General features: G+C 54.5%; 3 protein-coding genes across 3 annotated transcripts; 1 reads left to right on the forward strand and 2 right to left on the reverse strand.

The window, feature by feature from the left end:
- Nucleotides 1-151: 151 nt before the first annotated feature.
- On the reverse strand, nt 152-4,071 carry LOC119095175 (steryl-sulfatase). Its single transcript, XM_037218052.1, has 4 exons — nt 3,998-4,071; nt 1,573-2,826; nt 1,249-1,410; nt 152-340 (listed from the first exon to the last, which is right to left on the reverse strand). The coding sequence occupies exons 2-4, from the start codon at nt 2,824-2,826 to the stop codon at nt 152-154; spliced, it is 1,605 nt and encodes a 534-aa protein (XP_037073947.1). The 5' UTR covers nt 3,998-4,071.
- A 3,828-nt stretch (nt 4,072-7,899) lies between these two features.
- On the forward strand, nt 7,900-13,102 carry LOC119096103 (pyruvate kinase-like). The gene is made up of 3 exons (XM_037218960.1): nt 7,900-7,990; nt 9,268-10,590; nt 11,866-13,102. The coding sequence occupies exons 2-3, from the start codon at nt 9,293-9,295 to the stop codon at nt 12,128-12,130; spliced, it is 1,563 nt and encodes a 520-aa protein (XP_037074855.1). The 5' UTR covers nt 7,900-7,990; nt 9,268-9,292; the 3' UTR covers nt 12,131-13,102.
- An 871-nt stretch (nt 13,103-13,973) lies between these two features.
- On the reverse strand, nt 13,974-17,206 carry LOC119096101 (single-strand selective monofunctional uracil DNA glycosylase). Its single transcript, XM_037218958.1, has 4 exons — nt 16,308-17,206; nt 15,304-15,507; nt 14,475-14,606; nt 13,974-14,086 (listed from the first exon to the last, which is right to left on the reverse strand). Exons 1-4 carry the CDS (start codon nt 17,112-17,114, stop codon nt 14,006-14,008), a joined length of 1,224 nt encoding a protein of 407 aa, XP_037074853.1. The 5' UTR covers nt 17,115-17,206; the 3' UTR covers nt 13,974-14,005.
- Nucleotides 17,207-18,970: the final 1,764 nt, after the last annotated feature.

Raw genomic sequence — 18,970 nt, forward strand, 5'->3', positions numbered from 1 at the left:
GCTGTCTGGACACACGACTACGGACATATTTCAGCCATCAGCGTCTACAATCACCACATTGTCCGTGACATTGCCTCGGAAGAACGCCACGAAAGCCGTTATTAACGGCTTTGGTGCGCTCCACGGTCCCCGAACTCCGGCCACCTAGCGGCTACCTGCCGTACTCCTCGCACTGGCCAGGGACCACGCCGCAGCTGCCGCCGTTCTCCCACCATTTGTGCAGACCGTGCATGTCGAAGTCTGCCCCGCGGAACTTGTGCAGCTGCCCCCACGGCAGTAGCTCAGCCCGCGGGACGACCAGCTCGAACTGGTCCATCTGAGAGGGCGCCACCGGCACCTGCTGCCGGTGCTCCTCCAGCGCCGCCAGCATCAGGGGAACCACCTCCCGGTAGGTGGCGTGCTGTGGAGGAGGCGACGCACGGTGCTATGATATTCGGGGACAACTTTTTAGGAAGGGTAGGCACTTGACGTCGGTGCAATTTGCATGGCATAGGGAGCCTGTAACACAATGAACACACAGCTGGAAGGCCTCCTAGTCGTCACTTAAAGGGAGTGTTCCACATCTGCAGACATTGAAGCAAACATCAGAGATGACGAAATAGGCTCACTTCTAACTATTGGCACACTTTCAAGAGGAAAGCATCGCTATACACAACACTACTCTCTATCTAGCAAATATGTATCTCAGTATGTCATTGCTTGATTGCGTCATCATACATTTCACAACACTGATTGAGAGCCAATTGACGATGACAGTTGCATCAAGAAATCGTGCTAACAAACGTCAGATATGAACGAATCGACAATTCTTTCGTCCTGTCCTTGATCGCCGCACAGTCCATGGAATGACAGGACTTGAAGGACGCCTTTATGGCATCCTGGATGCCTTGGTGAGCTTGAAATAGTCTGCACGAAGAAGTCTGCATAGGTTCGTGGACGTGTAGCGCAAAACCTGGAGAGACCTAGGTCTCAAAAAAGCTGAGCTGTGAACAGCACCAAATCACCACCAAAATGGTTTTTCCAATTAAAAACCCCACACAAATGTCCAACACCACCATCACAGTCAATTACATCCATAGCACATTAATTACTTAAATTACACCTCCTTGGTTTCATAGAGGTCCCTTGACACCAGCTAGCAAGAAAAACTTGAAACTGGTCTTATAATTATTGCAATTCCGTACCAAACTCTCAACCACAAGAAAGCCAGCCGCCTTCAGCACGGCGCGAGCCTCCGACCCGCCTCACCTCTGACGGGATCTCGCGACGCTCCGCCGGGTCAGCCTGCACGTCGAACAGCCGCGGCGGGTCCAGCCTGCGCACGTCGTCGCCGTGGCACGCGCAGAGGCCGTCCGCCCGGCCGCAGTGCTCCACCGCCGGATCCGGGTAGTTGGCCACGGCCAGGTGGAGCTTGTAGACGGCGCCACCGTCGGCCGGGGTGAACCGCACCGCGTGCACGTCACTGCCGCAGTAATGCGCCAGAAACCGGTGCGGCGACGCACTGCTGAGGCCGCGCAGCAGCGGCAGCAGGCTGCGCCCGTCCAGCGGCCGCGGCGGCAGACTCGTCCCCGCCGCCTCCAGCAGCGTGGGCAGCAGGTCCAGCGCGCTGGTCGGCACCTCGACGCGACTGCCGGCGGCGATGCGGCCCGGCCAGCGGAAGAGCGCAGGCACGCGCAAGCCGCCCTCGGCGCCCCCCTGCGCCTTGCCGCCGCGGAACACGCCGTTGTGGCCGCCCTCACGCTGTCCGTCCGGCCCGACCAGCTCCAGCTGGCCGCCGTGGTCGGACAGGAAGTGGACGAGGGTGTTGTCGGCGACGCCGGCCGCGTCTAGCGCGGCCAGCAGCCGCCCCACCGCCCAGTCCATCTCCAGCACGTTGTCGGCGTAGCGCGAGTGGCCCGACACGCCGCGGAACTCGGGCGCCGTAAACAGCGGCGTGTGCGGGTGCAGGAACGAGTGCACGAGCAGGAACGGCTCGCCGTCGCGCGCCGCCGACGCCACGAACCGCTCCGACTCGGCCACCAGCCGCTGAGTGAGGCCGGCCAGCTGGTACGGCCAGTCCACCACCGTTGAGTCGCGCACCAGCTGGTAGTTGAGGAACTTCTCGACCGCCATCGTGTGGCCCCACCAGTTCGCACGCGGCGTCGAGCCGCCACGGAAGTCGGTCTGGTTGATAGTGTCGAGCCACAGCCGCCAGGCCAGCTCGGCCGCCGCGCGGTGGCAGTCGCCGGGCCGCAGCGGCGGCTGCGGGTCGGCCAGCATCAGCTCCGGCAGCACGTGGCGCAGGAGCGGTTCGTCTCTCCTCTGCGATACAGGACCGTCCTCTCCCTCCTCCATCAGCGAGAACGGCAGGCCGAAGAATGAGTCGAAGCCGTGACCGCGCGGGCCGTGACACTGGTCTTCCCAACGCTCGCACGACCAGCCCTGGTGCCACTTGCCCACGAACTGCGTGCGGTAGCCGGCGTCCCGCAGAGCGCGAGCAAAAGTCATCTCGTCCGCTGGCAGGCCGGCACGGCCCGGCACGTTTCTGACCACCACCGGCCCATGGCGCGCCTCCTGCATGCCCGAACGGACTGGGTAGCGGCCCGTGAGCAGCGCAGTGCGGCTCGGCGTGCAGACGGTGGCGCCCGCTAGGTGGTGCGTCAGCAACGCCCCCTGCGACGCCAGCCGGTCCAGGTGCGTCGTCCGGAAGGAGTCGTTGCCATAGCAACTGATGTCGCCAATGCCCAGGTCGTCGGCGATCAGGACCACTATGTTGGGCCGCAGTTCTGGCTCAGTGGCAGTGGTACTGACCACCAGGAGTGTGCACAGCAGCACTGTCAACACCATCTGGCAAAGTTGACATAGATGAGAGTTGTTGGAGGAGGATTATCTTTCTAACTTCAGAAATTGTCAGTATGCTGCTAACATAGAATATACTACAGTAAGTAATGACTTAAAGTACCTTCATGTCTTTGTTTTCCCAACCAACATGTCAGGTCATGCTTACACTAGCAGAATTAAATGCAGCTAAGAATTTATTCCATTTTGGTATGTATATAGGTTCAATTTCATTTGCCACTTGGCTAAATGAGAGTTAGAATGTACTCCCATATTATACAACAGCATCATCACCACCTCAATTCTACTCATAAACATCCATTTAAAAAATCAACCAATCACAACCTCCAGGGTGTCTAAATGGTTCACTTGCCACGGCGCATGGCATGCTACCAAACTGCTGCTAGCAGTAAATGTGACATGGGAACTTGTAATCTTTCTCCCACGTGACAGAGCTACAGCACAGATCAGGGTGGTGGATGGGAGGCCATAGTTGCAAATATCAGGCAAATTTCATATTGGAAAGGCAGAAAAACTTCTACATTACCCTGGATTTTATGATGTGTTTTAGGAGTTTCCAAGTTGGTCCTGCGCAAACCTTTTAATTGTCACTTTTGCACATACCTTCATGAAATGTTATGCTGAGGCAACACACCATTATATATACATATATATATATATATATATATATATATATATATATATATATATATATATATATATACCCTGCATAAAACACAGTATACAGATAGTTATACCAATATGTGGTGCATCCAAGTATCATAGTTGCAGATAAGCTTACTACCTACTTGGCTCTCAACAGAACATTCACTCAATTTGTCATTTCCAAATGTGCTGAACACACTGACAATTCCAAAATTAAAGGCCACTTCTGACGGTATTTACGATAAGCTCTCTTGACCTAGGTTCAGGTGCAGGATAAATTCGTGACAAACTGCACCCAGTACAACCGGATTCCAGTCTTACAGAATGCATGGTGGTAAAATACGAACTACATTAAAAAATACATCGCGTTAGTGAGCGAATAAAAATATATATGCAATAAGCGTAAGCCAAAAAACACGATAAATGTAAAACACATGACTTAAACACATAAAAAGTCTTCGAGTTATACGTCATACAATATCAGATACTTGTCAATGCCAATTACTTACCTTACCTTACCTTATGGCGGTCGGGAATTGTAAAATGCCACTGGGCCTGTGGGTCCCGGTCTCGCCAGGCTCCCGGTCCGGTAGCTCCCGGTCCGGTAACCAGACAGTCAAATTATGGGAAGATTCAGTGTGGGACGTCGTACATGACGTCAGCCCGGTGCGTATCAAGCCTAGACTTGAACTGTTCAAGTGAGGTCGACGACACGACCGGGTGTGGAAGGGCACTGCAGTCGTTGGCAACCCGCGTGCTGAATGAGTTACGACGGACGAGAGTCCTAGCTCGAGGTTTTCTGAGCTTTCATTGGTGTCCTCTCGACACCTCCGAGTCGTGCCTTGTCAGGAGCTCCTCTTCCGACAGCGACATACCTCCGTGCAGCAGCTGGTACACTGTTACCATGTCTCCCCTACGACGACGATAGTACAGCGAGAGCAACTGAAGGAGTCTGAGCCTCTCAGGGTATGGCTGGCGCCTCACTTCATAGACAAGCCGGGTAGCTCGTCGCTGAACCCGTTCCAGTCGCTTCTGGTCCAGTTTGCCGAATGGGCCCCAGATAACGTTTCCATACTCTAAGTACGGACGCACTAAGATCTAAAAAGGCAATGGCAACGTGCGAGCATCGATACTGGCAAAAGACCGCCTCACGACCGCCAGCATCTGGTTTTGGAGATCGCTTCCGCCGTCTGCACGTGGAAATGGAGCCGGTAATCCACGAAGATCCCGAGGTCCTTCTCGGTGGACTCGGCCGCGATTTCGGCGCCGTCCAAGAAGTACGTCAGCCTCGGGTTGTAGTTCCCGATGTGCATTATTTTGCACTTTGCTGCACTAAAAGGGAGCGGCCACTCCTTTGACCACTTGGCCAGGGCGTCGAGGTCAGCCTGCAGAGGTGAGTCAGTCAGGGGCCTCGGGACACGACAGTAGACCTTGGTGTCATCCGCAAACATCTTGACCACGCTTCGCACTTGTTCTGGTAGATCGTTCACGAAAATAATGAACAGCGTTGGTCCAAGTACTGACCCTTGCAGGATGCTGCTGGCGACGTCGGTCCAGTCCGACTTCGAGCCCTGGACCCGCACTCCCTGTATCCGGTGAGTAAGAAAAGCCCTGATCTAGGATTGGAACGTTGCGGTAGAGGATGGAGAGCCGGTGGACGTGGCGTACCTGGGCTTCAGCAAAGCCTTTGATTCTGTTCCCCCATAACCATCTGCTCTCCAAGCTTCATGCTTATGGTGTGAGAGGTAATTTTCTACGCTACGCATCCGGTGAGTAAGAAAAACCCTGATCTGGCGTAGAAAATTACCTCACACCGTAAGCATGACGCTTGGAGAGCAGACGGTTATGGGGAACAGCATCAAAGGCTTAGAGAGAAACCCATGCTGGGCTGCATGAAGAAGTCCAGACTCCGAGAAGTGATTAAGTAGGGCATCACGGACGAAAGTTTCGAGTATCTTGGAGAGAATGACAGTAAGGCGCACTGGGCGGTAGGTCGCTGGATATTGTCGGTTACCCTTCTTGTAGATCGGGACTACCTCGCCAAGCTTCCACTCCAGAGGGAGCCTTCCGGTTGCCAAAGATTTTCGGAAAAGCATGCTGAGGGGTGCCGCCAGGGCATCTGCGGACTCGCGAAGAAGCCTTGGATGGACATCGTCTGGGCCAGGGGCGCTCGAGGTCTTCAGAGTGGCCAATTTCTTTGCCACTGCCTGGGTAGAGATGGCCACATCATCCAGTAACGGTCCAGTAAAGTTAAACGGTAACACATGCATGACGCTAGTCCCTTCGTCCGTGAAAACACTAGCGAATAATTTACAGAGGACATTGGCCTTCCCTTCGTTACTGCTGGTCAACACTCCATCATCGTCAAGAAGGTCTTCTACCCTGCATCTCGTGCGTAGTCTAGAGTTGGCGTTCCTTCAAAAGGCCTTGGGGTCTTGAAGTATAGAGGCTAGAAATGTCCACTAGCCAGTCTCAGCTCTTGTCTCCCTTTGCCGTAGTAAACACCGTTCGATGTTCAAATGTTCGTATTCACTGTCTTTGCACACACAATTACGCCTCTTCACACAATCGCTGTCTCTCCACCCACTGCCTCTCCCGTCTCGGCTCGCCAACACAAGAATGGAAATGTCCCCACCGCTCGATAGTTCGCAGCGCACCGCCCCGCCCCAGCTCTCTCTCGCCACCGTCCCCGGGCGTGGCATGGCGCCGCCGCGCCGGGCGTCCCCCCGCCCGTCGCCTCCCCGGCGTCAGGTTTCAGCGGGGACGGGCTGGCGCCGGCTCCGCGACGGCCGCTGACCCCGTTCTGGGCCGCACCACATGTACTGTGCTATACATACATAACACGCCTCGGTTCATCACATCACAGGTCTCTTTTGAGGTCTGCTACTAATTTAATCTCGTACTCTTTCCGAAGGTTTCTGGTCAACTTCCGAAGGTTATTGCGACAACGCACAACCCTGGCATGGTCCAGAACATCCTGAGTCCGCGTGCACGTTCGCCATAGTCTTTCCTTAGTCTTCTTTAGCTGCATGGCCCCTGGGTTCATGTATAAGTTCTTCTAAGGTTTGGTCGTTCTCCTGACGGAGCAAACCTCACTGGCCCTAACGATTCTTTCCTTGAAGAAATTGTAAGCATCTTCGAGGCTGAGGCTCTTCATCAGGGACCAGTCCACTGACCTGGGGGTGTCAGCCAGGTACTCATAATTTGTGTGTGTCAGCTGGCTGGGACGAGGAGTTTGTAGCCCAGAGTAGCAGACCACAGTGTACCTGACTACCACATGGTCACTGTTACCTAGCCCAGGCAGGTATTTGATTTGGCTCCCCATGCCCTCCTCAGTTGTGAAAATGAGGTAAAAAACACTAGGAACTTCACCAACCCGGTAGTGTGTTGGCTGCTGGACATGCTGGAACAAGAAACAGCCCTGAATGGTGTCTATCAGTGAGTGGGTTGGGTGACTCTCTGGAGCTGACGACTGCTCTGTTGCCCAGTCAACCTGAGGCAAGTTAAAGTCACCTAAAACCATGAAGTCAGAAAACTGGTCTCTGCACGCTCTCTGACGGTCTTCCAGTTGACCCACACTGTCTTGGATGTTGCCTGATGAACTTCTGTATATACAGCCAGGTAACAGGGCACCCTTCTCACTCAAGGCCATCTTCAGCCAAACTTGCTCCAGAGGACATGACCCAAATGAGTGTTCAGCTGCATTTAGTAAGTTGGACACAGACACATATGCCTCTTGTGTACAGGGTGTACCCGGGAATTGATAGGAGAGATGGCGCAATAGGAAACTTCTGGGCTTTGGGAAGGGCCTCAATCAACAGCATGATATCTGGCTTATGGTCAGAAATAAGCATACATAAATCACACCTTGTACTAAGGAACTGGTCTGCGTTGGTGTACAATATCTCCAGATCTTGCCTACCCCTGCGCTGACGAGCATTATGCAGTCATTGTGGACTGGAGGAACCAGCATCAGCCTGAGCTCGAGTGTGCGGATCCATGGATCCATCCCCAGTGACTGAGGTCGCTGTGTTGCTGTCACTCCTGTCAGACCCCGTAGAACCCCTGGGACCCTGAGTGAGGTGACCCACAATACCCCCACCAGCAGGGTCCATTAAAGTGGGGGGGGGGGGGCGGGGCATCCTGCTTGAGTGCCCCCGGCCATACTTGCCATACTTATATTATCAAACTCTCAAAGTAAGCCGCTTAAATTCTACTAAATACCAGGATGAATTACTTCGCTAAGAATTCGAAAGAAATTTGTCGTACATGAGTCAAATATCTGATTCTTAAACAAAGACTAAAATATTAATAATTTTTCTCGTTCCAGATTTTATTTTACGTTTATGGCGCTCTTGATATGAAACAAACCTTATCGCTACACATCTTCCCGTTCGATCCTTCTCGACCCATCTAATGTGGGCGGCGTAGGCGCGTGGTGGACAGACTTTTGTTCCCCCACGATTTGGAGTGCGGGGTGTGGTTCTGCTTTCTCGTCCCTCGTCAGGTGCGTACCTTGTATTTTTTCTTGGTAGGGAGCAACGTGTGTATATAATGTTTTCATCGCCCAGCCTGCAGGTCGCCGAAACTTCTGGCAAGCCGGTAGGAAGGCGGACTACAAAACGTACACGTTATGCCGGGCATATCCAGCGTGGCAACGACGTTGTGGGAACAATATTATGGCATGTATGCTGCAAATCCAAGTGCTCAGAGTTTGGTACACCTTCACTACCGATCTCAGAAATAGCCACTTTTTGCAAGGAATGTTGTTATGAAAGGAATTTCAGGAAAACATCCACCAAAAACATCTTCCCCAAAAATGAAAAATTTGTTTGTTTGCATGACCTGAGTTTAATGCTTAGAGCACAGGGTTAACTTACCCATGTATTGTAGGTTTCAGGCACAGTGAGTGCTTTCTCTGGGCTGGGTTAAGGTTACCTTAATTGTACACTGTTTTCTTTTTCTGTAGCACAGCATATGTGCACACATTATGTCACATAGCTAATTTTCAGAGGCAAAGTCAATCTCAATTTTTAGACATTCTGGTTCACAGAACCAGCCAAGGGCAGTGTTGGCATTGCAGCAGATATCTGGAATGGTTTATGCTAGTCAAACTAGGCAGGTAATCTAAATCACATGTTAAACAATGTTGTGGGTTCAGTCTGATGCCTATGGGATGAAACTGGCAATAAGGTGATTCTGCTAAAATTTTAAAGGATGCTGTGATCAGAAAAAACTGTGTGGAAAACATTTATATCTGCACCAGTCAGGGAAGGAAAATGCTACTTATCATGAGCCATGTTTGTCCTGTCATTTGATCTTACTTCTTTGTGTGGCTAGCACTCTGCACTATGGATATTTGACAGCACCCAGGGATATATAACTAAGCAGAAACATCTGATTGGGGAATTGGCAACAGCCAGAATGCAAATGTAAGCTCTAAGCAAATAGTATCTGCTGGGAATAATCCATTTGAATGATGCTTAATGACACACATTGGGATGAGGAGCTTTTTAAATTTGACACAGCATGTGATACAAGTGAAAAATTCAGCTTATAGATGGATGACTCAAATTTCATTAGCACAGTCCATGAGTCAATTCTTATCAAGATGCACATTTTTGTGACCCTAGGTCAAGCACTTGCATGTGGAAATTGCCTCACAATATTCTGATATCTGTGGTGGAAAATATTATTGTCCTCAGCTACATCATTTGTACCCTACATAATTTTTCCTAACCATGGGAAACCTTGCCACGCTAGCCATGCCGCCACCGCCCGCAGAGCCGAGCCCCTCGCCATCGCTGCCATGTCGTCGGTGCCGGGCATGCAGGCGAAGGCGGCGCGTGCGCACAGCCTGCTCGAGCACACGGCCGCGCTCGACATCGACTCGGAGCCGGGCATGGTGCGCAAGACGGGCATCATCTGCACCATCGGGCCGGTCACGCGGTCGGTGGAGAAGCTGGTCCAGCTGATGGAGACCGGCATGAACATCGCGCGCATGAACTTCTCGCACGGCACGCACGAGTACCACGCCGAGACGATGGCGAACGTGCGGCGCGCGTGTGAGGTGTGCAGCCAGAAGGCGGGCCGCCCGGTGCCCATCGGGATCGCGCTCGACACGAAGGGCCCGGAGATCAGGACCGGGCTGCTGGAGGGCGGTGCGTCGGCCGAGGTGGAGCTGGTCACCGGCGAGACGATCAAGCTGACCACCGACAAGGCGAATGCCGACAAGTGCAGCAAGGACGTGCTGTACGTCGACTACATCAACATCACGAAGGTGCTGCAGCCGGGCAGCAGGGTGTTCGTCGACGACGGGTTGATCTCGCTGGTGGCGCGCGAGATCGGCGCCGACTTCGTCATCTGCGAGATCGAGAACGGCGGCATGCTGGGCTCGAAGAAGGGCATCAACCTGCCGGGCACGCCGGTTGACCTGCCGGCCGTGTCGGAGAAGGACCGCGGCGATCTGCTGCTGGGCGTCGAGCAGGGCGTCGACATGGTGTTCGCCTCGTTCATCCGCAACGCGGCCGGCGTGCGTGAGATCCGCGACGTACTCGGCGAGAAGGGTCGCGACATCAAGATCATCTCCAAGATCGAGAACCACCAGGGCATCCGTAACATGAACGAGATCATCGCGGCGTCCGACGGCGTGATGGTCGCGCGCGGCGACATGGGCATCGAAATACCCGCCGAGAAGGTGTTCGTCGCGCAGAAGGCGCTCATCACGCGCTGCAACATCGCCGGCAAGCCGGTCATCTGCGCCACGCAGATGCTGGAGTCGATGGTGAAGAAGCCGCGCCCCACGCGCGCCGAGGTCTCCGACGTGGCCAACGCCGTGCTGGACGGCAGCGACTGCGTCATGCTCTCGGGCGAGACGGCCAAGGGCGACTTCCCGCTGCAGTGCGTCTCCATGATGAGCCGCGTCTGCCGCGAGGCGGAGGCCACCGTCTGGCACAACAGCTTCTACACGGACATGTCAGGCCGGGTGGACGTGTCCGACCGCGTCACGTCGGTGGCGCTGGCGGCCGTCGGCGCCTCGCTGAAGATGCATGCGGCGGCTATCGTCGTGCTCACCACCACGGGCAAGTCGGCGCACATGCTGTCCAAGTAAGTGCCGGCGGGCGCTCGCCGCTTCGGCTTTGGGAGCGAGTTTTGCCGTGCTTTTTACTTGAGGAGGGAGGAAAGGAGGAAAGGGTCACTTGGGAGGAAAGGGTTGCTTGGGGGGGGGGGGAGGGGGAAGTTGCTTGGGGAAAGGTCTTACTTGTCCTTGTATTGTTGTATGTATTGGGAGGAGGTCCTGGCATGCGCCCTTCTTGCGATAGGGACCTTCCGTATATTATGTACGTATGGACGGGTGATGGAACATAAGCGGATTGCAGCACGGGGAGGAGGTGGCTTGGACAGCGTTATGTTGCCCTCAGGTGTGATTGTAAATGTTCTAAAACATTTAAATGGAATACTGTCGACTTTCACACATGACAAGCAACACGCTCGCCTGTGGTTCGCACCTCTTGCTCGATAAGGTGCCAAACCGGCTTTACCTTATTGGGACGTCGCGCTTGGCGCAGTGTACCCTGGGGTAGGAAGTTTCGTCCAGCGTGATCGGCGCGTAACCGGGTAGAAAGGGGATAGAAATTGGCAAGAAATGCGTAGTGCAATGCGTGTATTGCGTCATACAAGTATGGTGGTAATGCGTGCTGCGAAGGCCAGTGCTCCACTCAAAGGTAACGGATGGCCGAAATGCTGCAAAACCGAGAAAAACTTCAGGCTTACTGAGACATTTAAACCTACTCAACATGCGGAGAAAGATGCAGGCAGATATTAGCATGAAGTATCAAAAACATGCGATCGCCCGGCAGCCATGTATAATGCCGTGGAATTTGTTGTCACGTAACACCTAATAATCGTGCTAAAATGCTTCATTGTGCCCAAAAAGTCCCGTTTGGCGGTTTATGAACAAAAAGTCCCGTTGGGCTGTTTGTAAATAAAAAGTCCTGCTGGGCTGTTTGTGAATCAAATGGCGTTTCCTGCTTCAAGTGCAATCTTTGCCACGCCCTCTGGTTCGTGACCAATTGTTTGGCATCTTTCGTTTCATGTTGTCATTGATCGCCCTCAGGTTGGATCTTGATGCTAAGGTTTGGGATTCAATCCGCATCGCGGGAGCTTTCACGGGGAAACTTCCACGGCTCCAGTTAGTGATGACGTTAGTGGCGTCAGTTTGGGACGCCATCAATTTACCAGCATCACTTCGCATGCTGCGTGCGATGTATGTGCATGCGATGATACATGAAAGTGATATTTGTACGCGGCTATATGGCAGTGTACCATTACCGTGACGTCATGATGGGGGAGGCGGCTGACCGCGGCGCCGTCGGCCGGCAGGTTCCGGCCCCAGTGCCCGATCTTCGCGGTGACGCGGTTCCCGCAGGTGGCGCGCCAGTGCCACCTGTACCGCGGCATCTTCCCGCTGGTGCACACGGCCGAGCGCGTGGCCGACTGGCTGCAGGACGTCGAGCAGCGCGTGCAGTACGCCGTCGACTTCGGCAAGGCGCACCACCTGGTGGCGGAGGGCGACCCGGTGGTCGTCATCACCGGCTGGCAGGCGGGCGCCGGCTTCACCAACACCATGCGCGTCATGTACGCCTAGGCGCGGCGCGTGACGCCGGCGGCCGGCAGAACCGGTTGTCCGTAGTCGTTGTTAGCTGACGTCCGGGTGCGGCGTGTAGAGCCGGTGGCAGAGCCCAGGCAAAGTCGGGTGCACGTACCGGTTGTCGGCGCTGCTGCTGTTGGGGGCTGCGGTGCGGGAGCCGGGTTTTGCTCCCCGTGATGCGATTCGAAGACGACTTGTGGTTGTGCGGAGGGTGGCGTCGGAGGGGGGTGGGGGATCCCCGGACGCGCCCCTGGGAATGTTCTAGTGGAATCCGGCCGATTCGGCTTGTTGTGGCTGTAGCTTGTCTGTGCGGGACGGAGCCAGTGGCATTACGCCCGGTTTGTGGTGATGTGATCCTTGCCAATTGCTCGTAGTTCCTAGTGCCGTTCCTGACCTATTTTGCCTGCCGGCTCGACACGTATTGCCAGAGCTATTATTGTTCAATGTGCAGGAAATGTAGAACTGCTGACGTTAATGTCCAACCCGTAACGCTTTTGTTGTCAGGGACGTTGTACTCGCAATGCTTTCGGAGCCCTCATCATGGGGCACTACCATGACTCGTTTTGCATAATATGTTTGTAGTTACTTGATTGGCGTACTGGCAGCTAAGTTTTCACTCCCTGCAGTGGGGAAAATGACATTTACTTGACGGGTTGCGTCTTCGCAATGTTTACAAACTGGCGACCCTTAGTAGACCTTAGGCGCGCCAAGGACTGTAACGGACGCACGTTCTCGCGTGCGTATTTCCGAATAGGTCCCAGCATGCGTTGTTGCCCCTTTCGGCCTGTTCGCGGCCACAACGACTCCCAAGCGGAACTGTGTGTCGCGTTTCACGCCGTGTTTGAATCTGCGTAGCCAGCCTCCGGTCTAGTCTCGGGCCGCCAGTTGTGCAATTTGTTACTAGCAAGACTCACGTTTTCTCAGGTTTTCCCCGGTTGTGTTACCGTGCCGCCGATGTTCCTTAATTGCAGGTTTGTTTAATAAACGGTCGTCGACGAGGCGGCGTGTCGGCGTCGTGACGTCACCCTTCCGACAACCACCTCACGACCGTCTGGCAACCATGGCAGGTGACCACCGCACCTCCGCACCCCACCGTTGTTCACAGGAACAACTCAACTCTGCGATTCCACGGCCGTTGCGCTAGTTCCAAATCCCATCTCCAGTCGCGCTCGCCCACCAGCGGCGTGCAGCGGCGGTCCGCACGCCACCGCCGGCGGGCGCTCGGGTCGCACGGACTGCCTGGGCCATCTGAAGGCCGGCCCACGTCGGCCGCCTGCGCCCCCGAGCCCGTGACCGTGGCACGGCGCCAGCCACCTGGCTGCCCGCCCGATCGCGTGCCATTCGCGCTGGCCTTTTCGACGGGTCTGTGACGGGCGTGATTTAGGAGCGAGGAATGTATAACGATCACCTGGTAGTCACAGCGCTGCGGCGGGCCAATCTGAGCAACGCTGACATGGCGATTGAGTAACACGTGAGATGGCGCGTGGTGCGATCGCGTGGGCTCGTTCACTGGGAGCATATCCAGATCGGCTGCACTTCACAGCGGCCGGTATCGATCACGTTCGTGTGCAGAACGCTTGCTCCACCCGCGGTTCGCGCACATTGGTCACGGGAGTGTCACATTCGCTGCGACCTACGTTCGCTGCGGCCTCGGCCAGCTGTCTGGTGACGTCAGCAGCCACGGCAGGCCGGCCTCGGCCAGCTCTCTGGTGACGTCGGTTTGGTGACATCAGCAGCCACGGTAGGCCAGCCTCAGCCAGCTTCTGGTGACGTCAGCCAGGTGACGTCAGCAGCTGGAGCAGGCCGGCCTCGGCCAGCTCTGGTGACGTCAGCAGCCACGGTAGGCCGGCCTCAGCCAGCTGTCTGGTGTCGTCAGCCTGGTGACGTCAGCAGCTGGAGCAGGCCGGCCTCTTTCAGCTGTCTGGTGGCCACGCCTTTCCAGTCCCTGTTTGCCTGTTGGTCGGGCGCAGCTGGTGAGTTCCAGACAGCGTGGGCTGGTACGTCGAGAGCAGCACGGACCACGCGTGGAAAACACACAGTTCTCAGATTGGTGCCAGCATGTAACGCTTGATCCCAACAGGCACACAAAGCAGTACACGCACCCGACATGTTGCTGGCGGCGGAGACGAGGTTTTCCCAATAAACCCAGCGGTGCTACGCGGGACCAAGCTTGGTCGGACCGTGCCGAGCATTGCGGCACATTCAGCTCTCGCCGCGAAATGTCTACGATATTCCATCCCACAGCCCGTCATTGGTGCCATGCTCGCACAAGCGCTAGCCGTCACGCACCCTCTGTCCCGCTCCGGCGCTGGGTGCCGAGCCTCGGCCGTCCTCGGCTCACCTGCGGGTTAGCTGGACTGGGGTGCAGCAGTGGGAACACGCGGACGCTGTCCAGCTGGGCCGACCGCAGGGTCTCCCTGGCCCGCTCCTCGGCGTACTTGCCTACCCCGATCACGGTCTCTATCCGCAGCACCTGGCGGCGAGGACGGCAACCGTCTACCTGCAGCACCTGACGGCGGGGTGGGAACCGTCTCTATCCGCAGTACCTGGCGGCGAGGACGGGAACTGTCTCTACCCGCAGCACCTGGGGGCGAGGACGGGAACCGTCTACCTGCAGCACCTGGGGGCGGGACGACAACTGTCTACCTGCAGCACCTGGCGGCGAGGACGTGAACTGTCTCTACCCACAGCACCTGGCGGCGAGGACGGGAACCGTCTACCCGCAGCACCTGACGGCGAGGACGGCAACCGTCTACCTGCAGCACCTGGCGGCGAGGATGGCAACCGTCTACCTGCAGCACCTGGCGGCGGGGATGAGAACCGCCTCCACCCGCAGCACCTGACGGCGAGGACGGGAACCGTCTACCCGCAGCACCTGGCGGCGAGGATGGGAACCGAGCGTCGCAGGTGTGCTGCCCGGGGTGCCCCGCGCCCCGATGTTGCAGCCAGGAGTCGCAGGCTGGATACGCTGGATACGCTGCATGTGACGCGCCCGCCACATGTTTCACACAGACAGCGAGGCGAACAAACATCAACTGCCTACCTGGCCAGACCGAGTGGCCCAATGCCTGTGCATAGCGAGTGCGGCACAGTAAATACGGATCCACAGCCCATCTGTCTCATGCGAGCCGTGCTGGGGCGGGCCCACAAGCGACATCTACATGGCTCACCTGCACAACTCGCGCCAGGGCGTCACCACACACGGCCTCTATCCTCTTCCTCAGAGGCAGGCGCAGATTGTTGGGAGTCACGTTCTTTCCCTGGCGCTCCATGAACGCCAGCGGGCAGAAGTTGTAGACGAACGCGTTTTGGAAGAAGCGGTCCGGCGTGCCACACAGGTCGCGCCACAGCCCCCAGAAGCGCTGCCCGCTGACCTGAAGGGCGGGAGGGGTCAGGGGCATGAATGGGTCGGTCAGGGGCGGGGAGGGATCAGGGGCTGGGAGGGGGTCAGAGGCAGGGAGGGGCCAGGGGCAGGGAGAGGTCAGGGGCAGGGAGGAGTCAGGGGTGGGGAGAGTTCAGGGCCAGGGGCAGGGAGAAGTCAGGGGCAGGGAGGAGTCAGGAGTAGGAGGAGTTGGGAACAGGGAGGGGCCAGGAGCAGGGGCCAGGGGCATGGGGGAGTCAGGGGTGAGGAGGGGTAAGAGATGGAGATGAGCCAGGGGTGGGGAGGGGTCATGGCCAGAGATGGTCCAGGGGCAGGGATGGGTCAAGCATGAAGAGGGGTTAGGAGTAGGCAGGTTCAGGGGCAGGGAAAAGGTCAGTGGTGGGGATGGCTCCAGGGCGAGGAGGTGTCAGGGACAGGGAGGGGTTAAGAGCAGGGAGGGGCCAAGGGTGCCAGCTGGGGTTGAGGTGACCCAATAGGACGACCATTGAGGCCCACAACGTGTGGATGTTACTTGATGAGCAGAGCGCTCAAGAAGCGCTGACAAGTCGATAAACAGCAAATACATCACACCGCGAGGAACACAGTCAAACTTCAACTGTTGGCGGTTTCACGCCAACACTTAACGAGCACAAACCGATATTTTGTTGCATTATATTAGTTGCCCAAGCACGTAAAATCCCCTCTGTCAATCGTGAACACCGCCGTTGGACAATGACCAGTCCGTCGGACGGAAGCTTCCCACAGCAGGAATCGGACCCTGCCCCGGCTTCACCAAACCACAGGCCCACTGACCTCGCTCCTGGGGCACAGCAGGCCGGTGACAGGTCGCTTCGGATGTTCACCGACAGGTGGCAGCACCTGCCCCTCGACCCCGAGCCAGTCACGCACGGCCGCCACCTCGCCGAACGGCACGCCCGTCTGCGACATGCCCCACGGCCCGGGGTTCATGCCGACCAGCAGGCAGCGCGCGCCGCGGTCGACGTAGCGGCGCACGTAGTCGGCGTGCGGTGCGTGGGCGTAGGTCAGCGGGTTGTAGACGTGCGTCACTTTGCCGCCTACGAACTCGGCGGCCGGCAGCTGGGAAATCATCGCCAGTTCGATGCTAAGCACGGCGGAGGCGGTCGATTCGGGCTGCGGGCCTGGGGCGAGCGACGGTTTCGGGGACGTTTGGTGGCGATCTGAGGTTCCTGAAGAGCGATGTCGGTCATCTTGGTCGAGATTTGGATTGGTTGAGTTGAGGTCCCATTGGTCTCGCCCAAGTTCTCGATCAGCTCCGTCGCAGTCCAGTTTCAGCCAGGCGGAAGTCTGATCCGTCACGTTATGGTCCTCTTCAATTTGGTGAAAGTCTAGCTTTCTCTGCTCGTAGTTGATCAGTTTGAATTTGTTTGAATCGCAGTGTGGGCTAAGATTCCCGTGGCAAATATTTGTTGCGTCGTTCTCGTGGTTCAGCGTCGACGGGTTAGATAGCAAAGTCCCATTTGCTCGGCGTCTTTTCGCCCCCACTGATAGATTTAACGCGGAAGATCCGCTACGCGAAACACGAGATGATTCCCCCTGAAGATCGCGAAGCTTACGTTTCTTGGAAACACCTTCATCCATGTCGGTCAAAGACAGTGTCGCGCAACCCAAGTTTAACACGCGTCCCACTTCGAGGCACTGCTTCCCAAATCACGCACAGGCTTCAACTGTAACAGCATCTATTACCCCTACTTTACACAAACCCCGCACCACGACCTCATCGCATGCCATCCTTGGCTTCCGTGATGGGACTGGCAACCCTAGCGGAAATGGTTCTAACTAATCCAATAATAAGATAAATTGCATTTTCTCAGCTACATTTGAAGTGAAATATGCTTCTACCTCATAATTATTTCTATTCTTTTGAAAGATGATTTTTACTCTAGTAAGGAAAAGCCATTAACGTCGAATTGGAAGGAAACGTGTGAATGCTGTCAGAAAAACGTAAACAAATGTGTTGGAAAATACAATTTTGCTCGTTTAGGAGCTCTTAGGCAGGGTGGTTGGGACTCCTACAGGAAATGGGATTTGGCTGTTGTAATAGTGGTATACATGTTTGATTATTTGCCAGTGACTTGCGACATTCTGTAATTTTAACATCGTCTGTGAATTTTACTGGTGATCACTTAAGGATTCCTTTGAAAAGGTACCTAATATATTTTTGCTGTGAATAGAATTGTCCTAGGCAGAGGCTGTTTGGAACACTTTAATCGCTTTGGATAGCGTGCAAAATTTACTGGAAACCAGGAATATTTTTTAAAAAATGTTGGCTGGGCGAGATTACTGTTCTGTTGCACGGTATTTCATGTAGGAGTATGGTTAATCATTTGTTGACTTGTGTGTTGCAGGAAGTGTTGTAAGTTCGTTCATATGGGAAGCTTGTACACCATTTTAAGTGACCATGTTGTTGAAAGGAATTCCCTGTTTGCTGCACCAACCAATAGTTATTGTTAACCTTTTGCTTGCTGTTGTAGTTGCTGCGTGTTGTTAGCCTTTTGATGTGTTTTGTTGCTGACACTACTTTCTGAACTGTATGAAGCATGCATTATTTCCATGCAAAATGTGGTATCATGTCAACACACACTCTTAGAAATCTCTTAGATTCAGCTCATGAATATAAATGTCTCTGCAGGTATGATATAATTTGTAGTGGTGTTTGAGCATGAAAAATTAGTGTTCATATTTTAATGGTCATTTTCTGAAAGTTGTGTGGAGATGTTATCATCTCATATTTCAGACTAGTTGACACTCAAATCCTGTTACCATTTATTTCCAGGAAGCATGGAAGACAATAACCACCCTGAGGAAGTAATGTTTGGGGACATCACAGAGGCACAGCATGAGATGCTTCTTCAGTTTCAGGTACATGATGCTATGAAGACATAATAGAGCATAGGTGCAACAAACAGCCACAGTGCAAATCTTGGCTATGCTTTTTCTGCTCAATTTTACAGCCATAGTTGTTGAGTATGAGTTCAAAACCAAAATTGCTATCATAGGTATATGCATATCTAAAAAAGTAGGCAGCCAATGTCAATGCGCAAATTACCAACACCACCTTTTCTAGCTTGCAATCCTGCTATAAATACTGTGTTACCTAAGTTGGATTGAAAAACTTGTGGGGAACCTTATCAAAAGCCTCTCTCAATTTAAGATGTTCTGTATGAGGCTGGTTTCTTTGAGCATCATGCCCTGTTTTCTGATTTATCTTTGACACATTTTGTGAATAAGTCATTTTTATGTTTTCTTCAGTCATTATGAATCATGGCTGAAGAAAGTGTCTTTGACAATATGATATGCAAAGTGGCTACAACAGCTCAGCTCTCTTTCAGCTGCACCTAATGTCTTTGAATAGATTTTATGATGCCCCTCTAATAATATTGTCTGTATCTGCCTGAGTTATGAAAAACAAAACTGCCTGTGATAATGGCAGTCCA

Source organism: Pollicipes pollicipes, unplaced genomic scaffold (genome assembly GCF_011947565.3).
Source record: "Pollicipes pollicipes isolate AB1234 unplaced genomic scaffold, Ppol_2.1 Scaffold_4219;HRSCAF=4965_pilon_pilon_pilon, whole genome shotgun sequence".
In the NCBI taxonomy this organism is placed as follows: domain Eukaryota; kingdom Metazoa; phylum Arthropoda; class Thecostraca; order Pollicipedomorpha; family Pollicipedidae; genus Pollicipes; species Pollicipes pollicipes.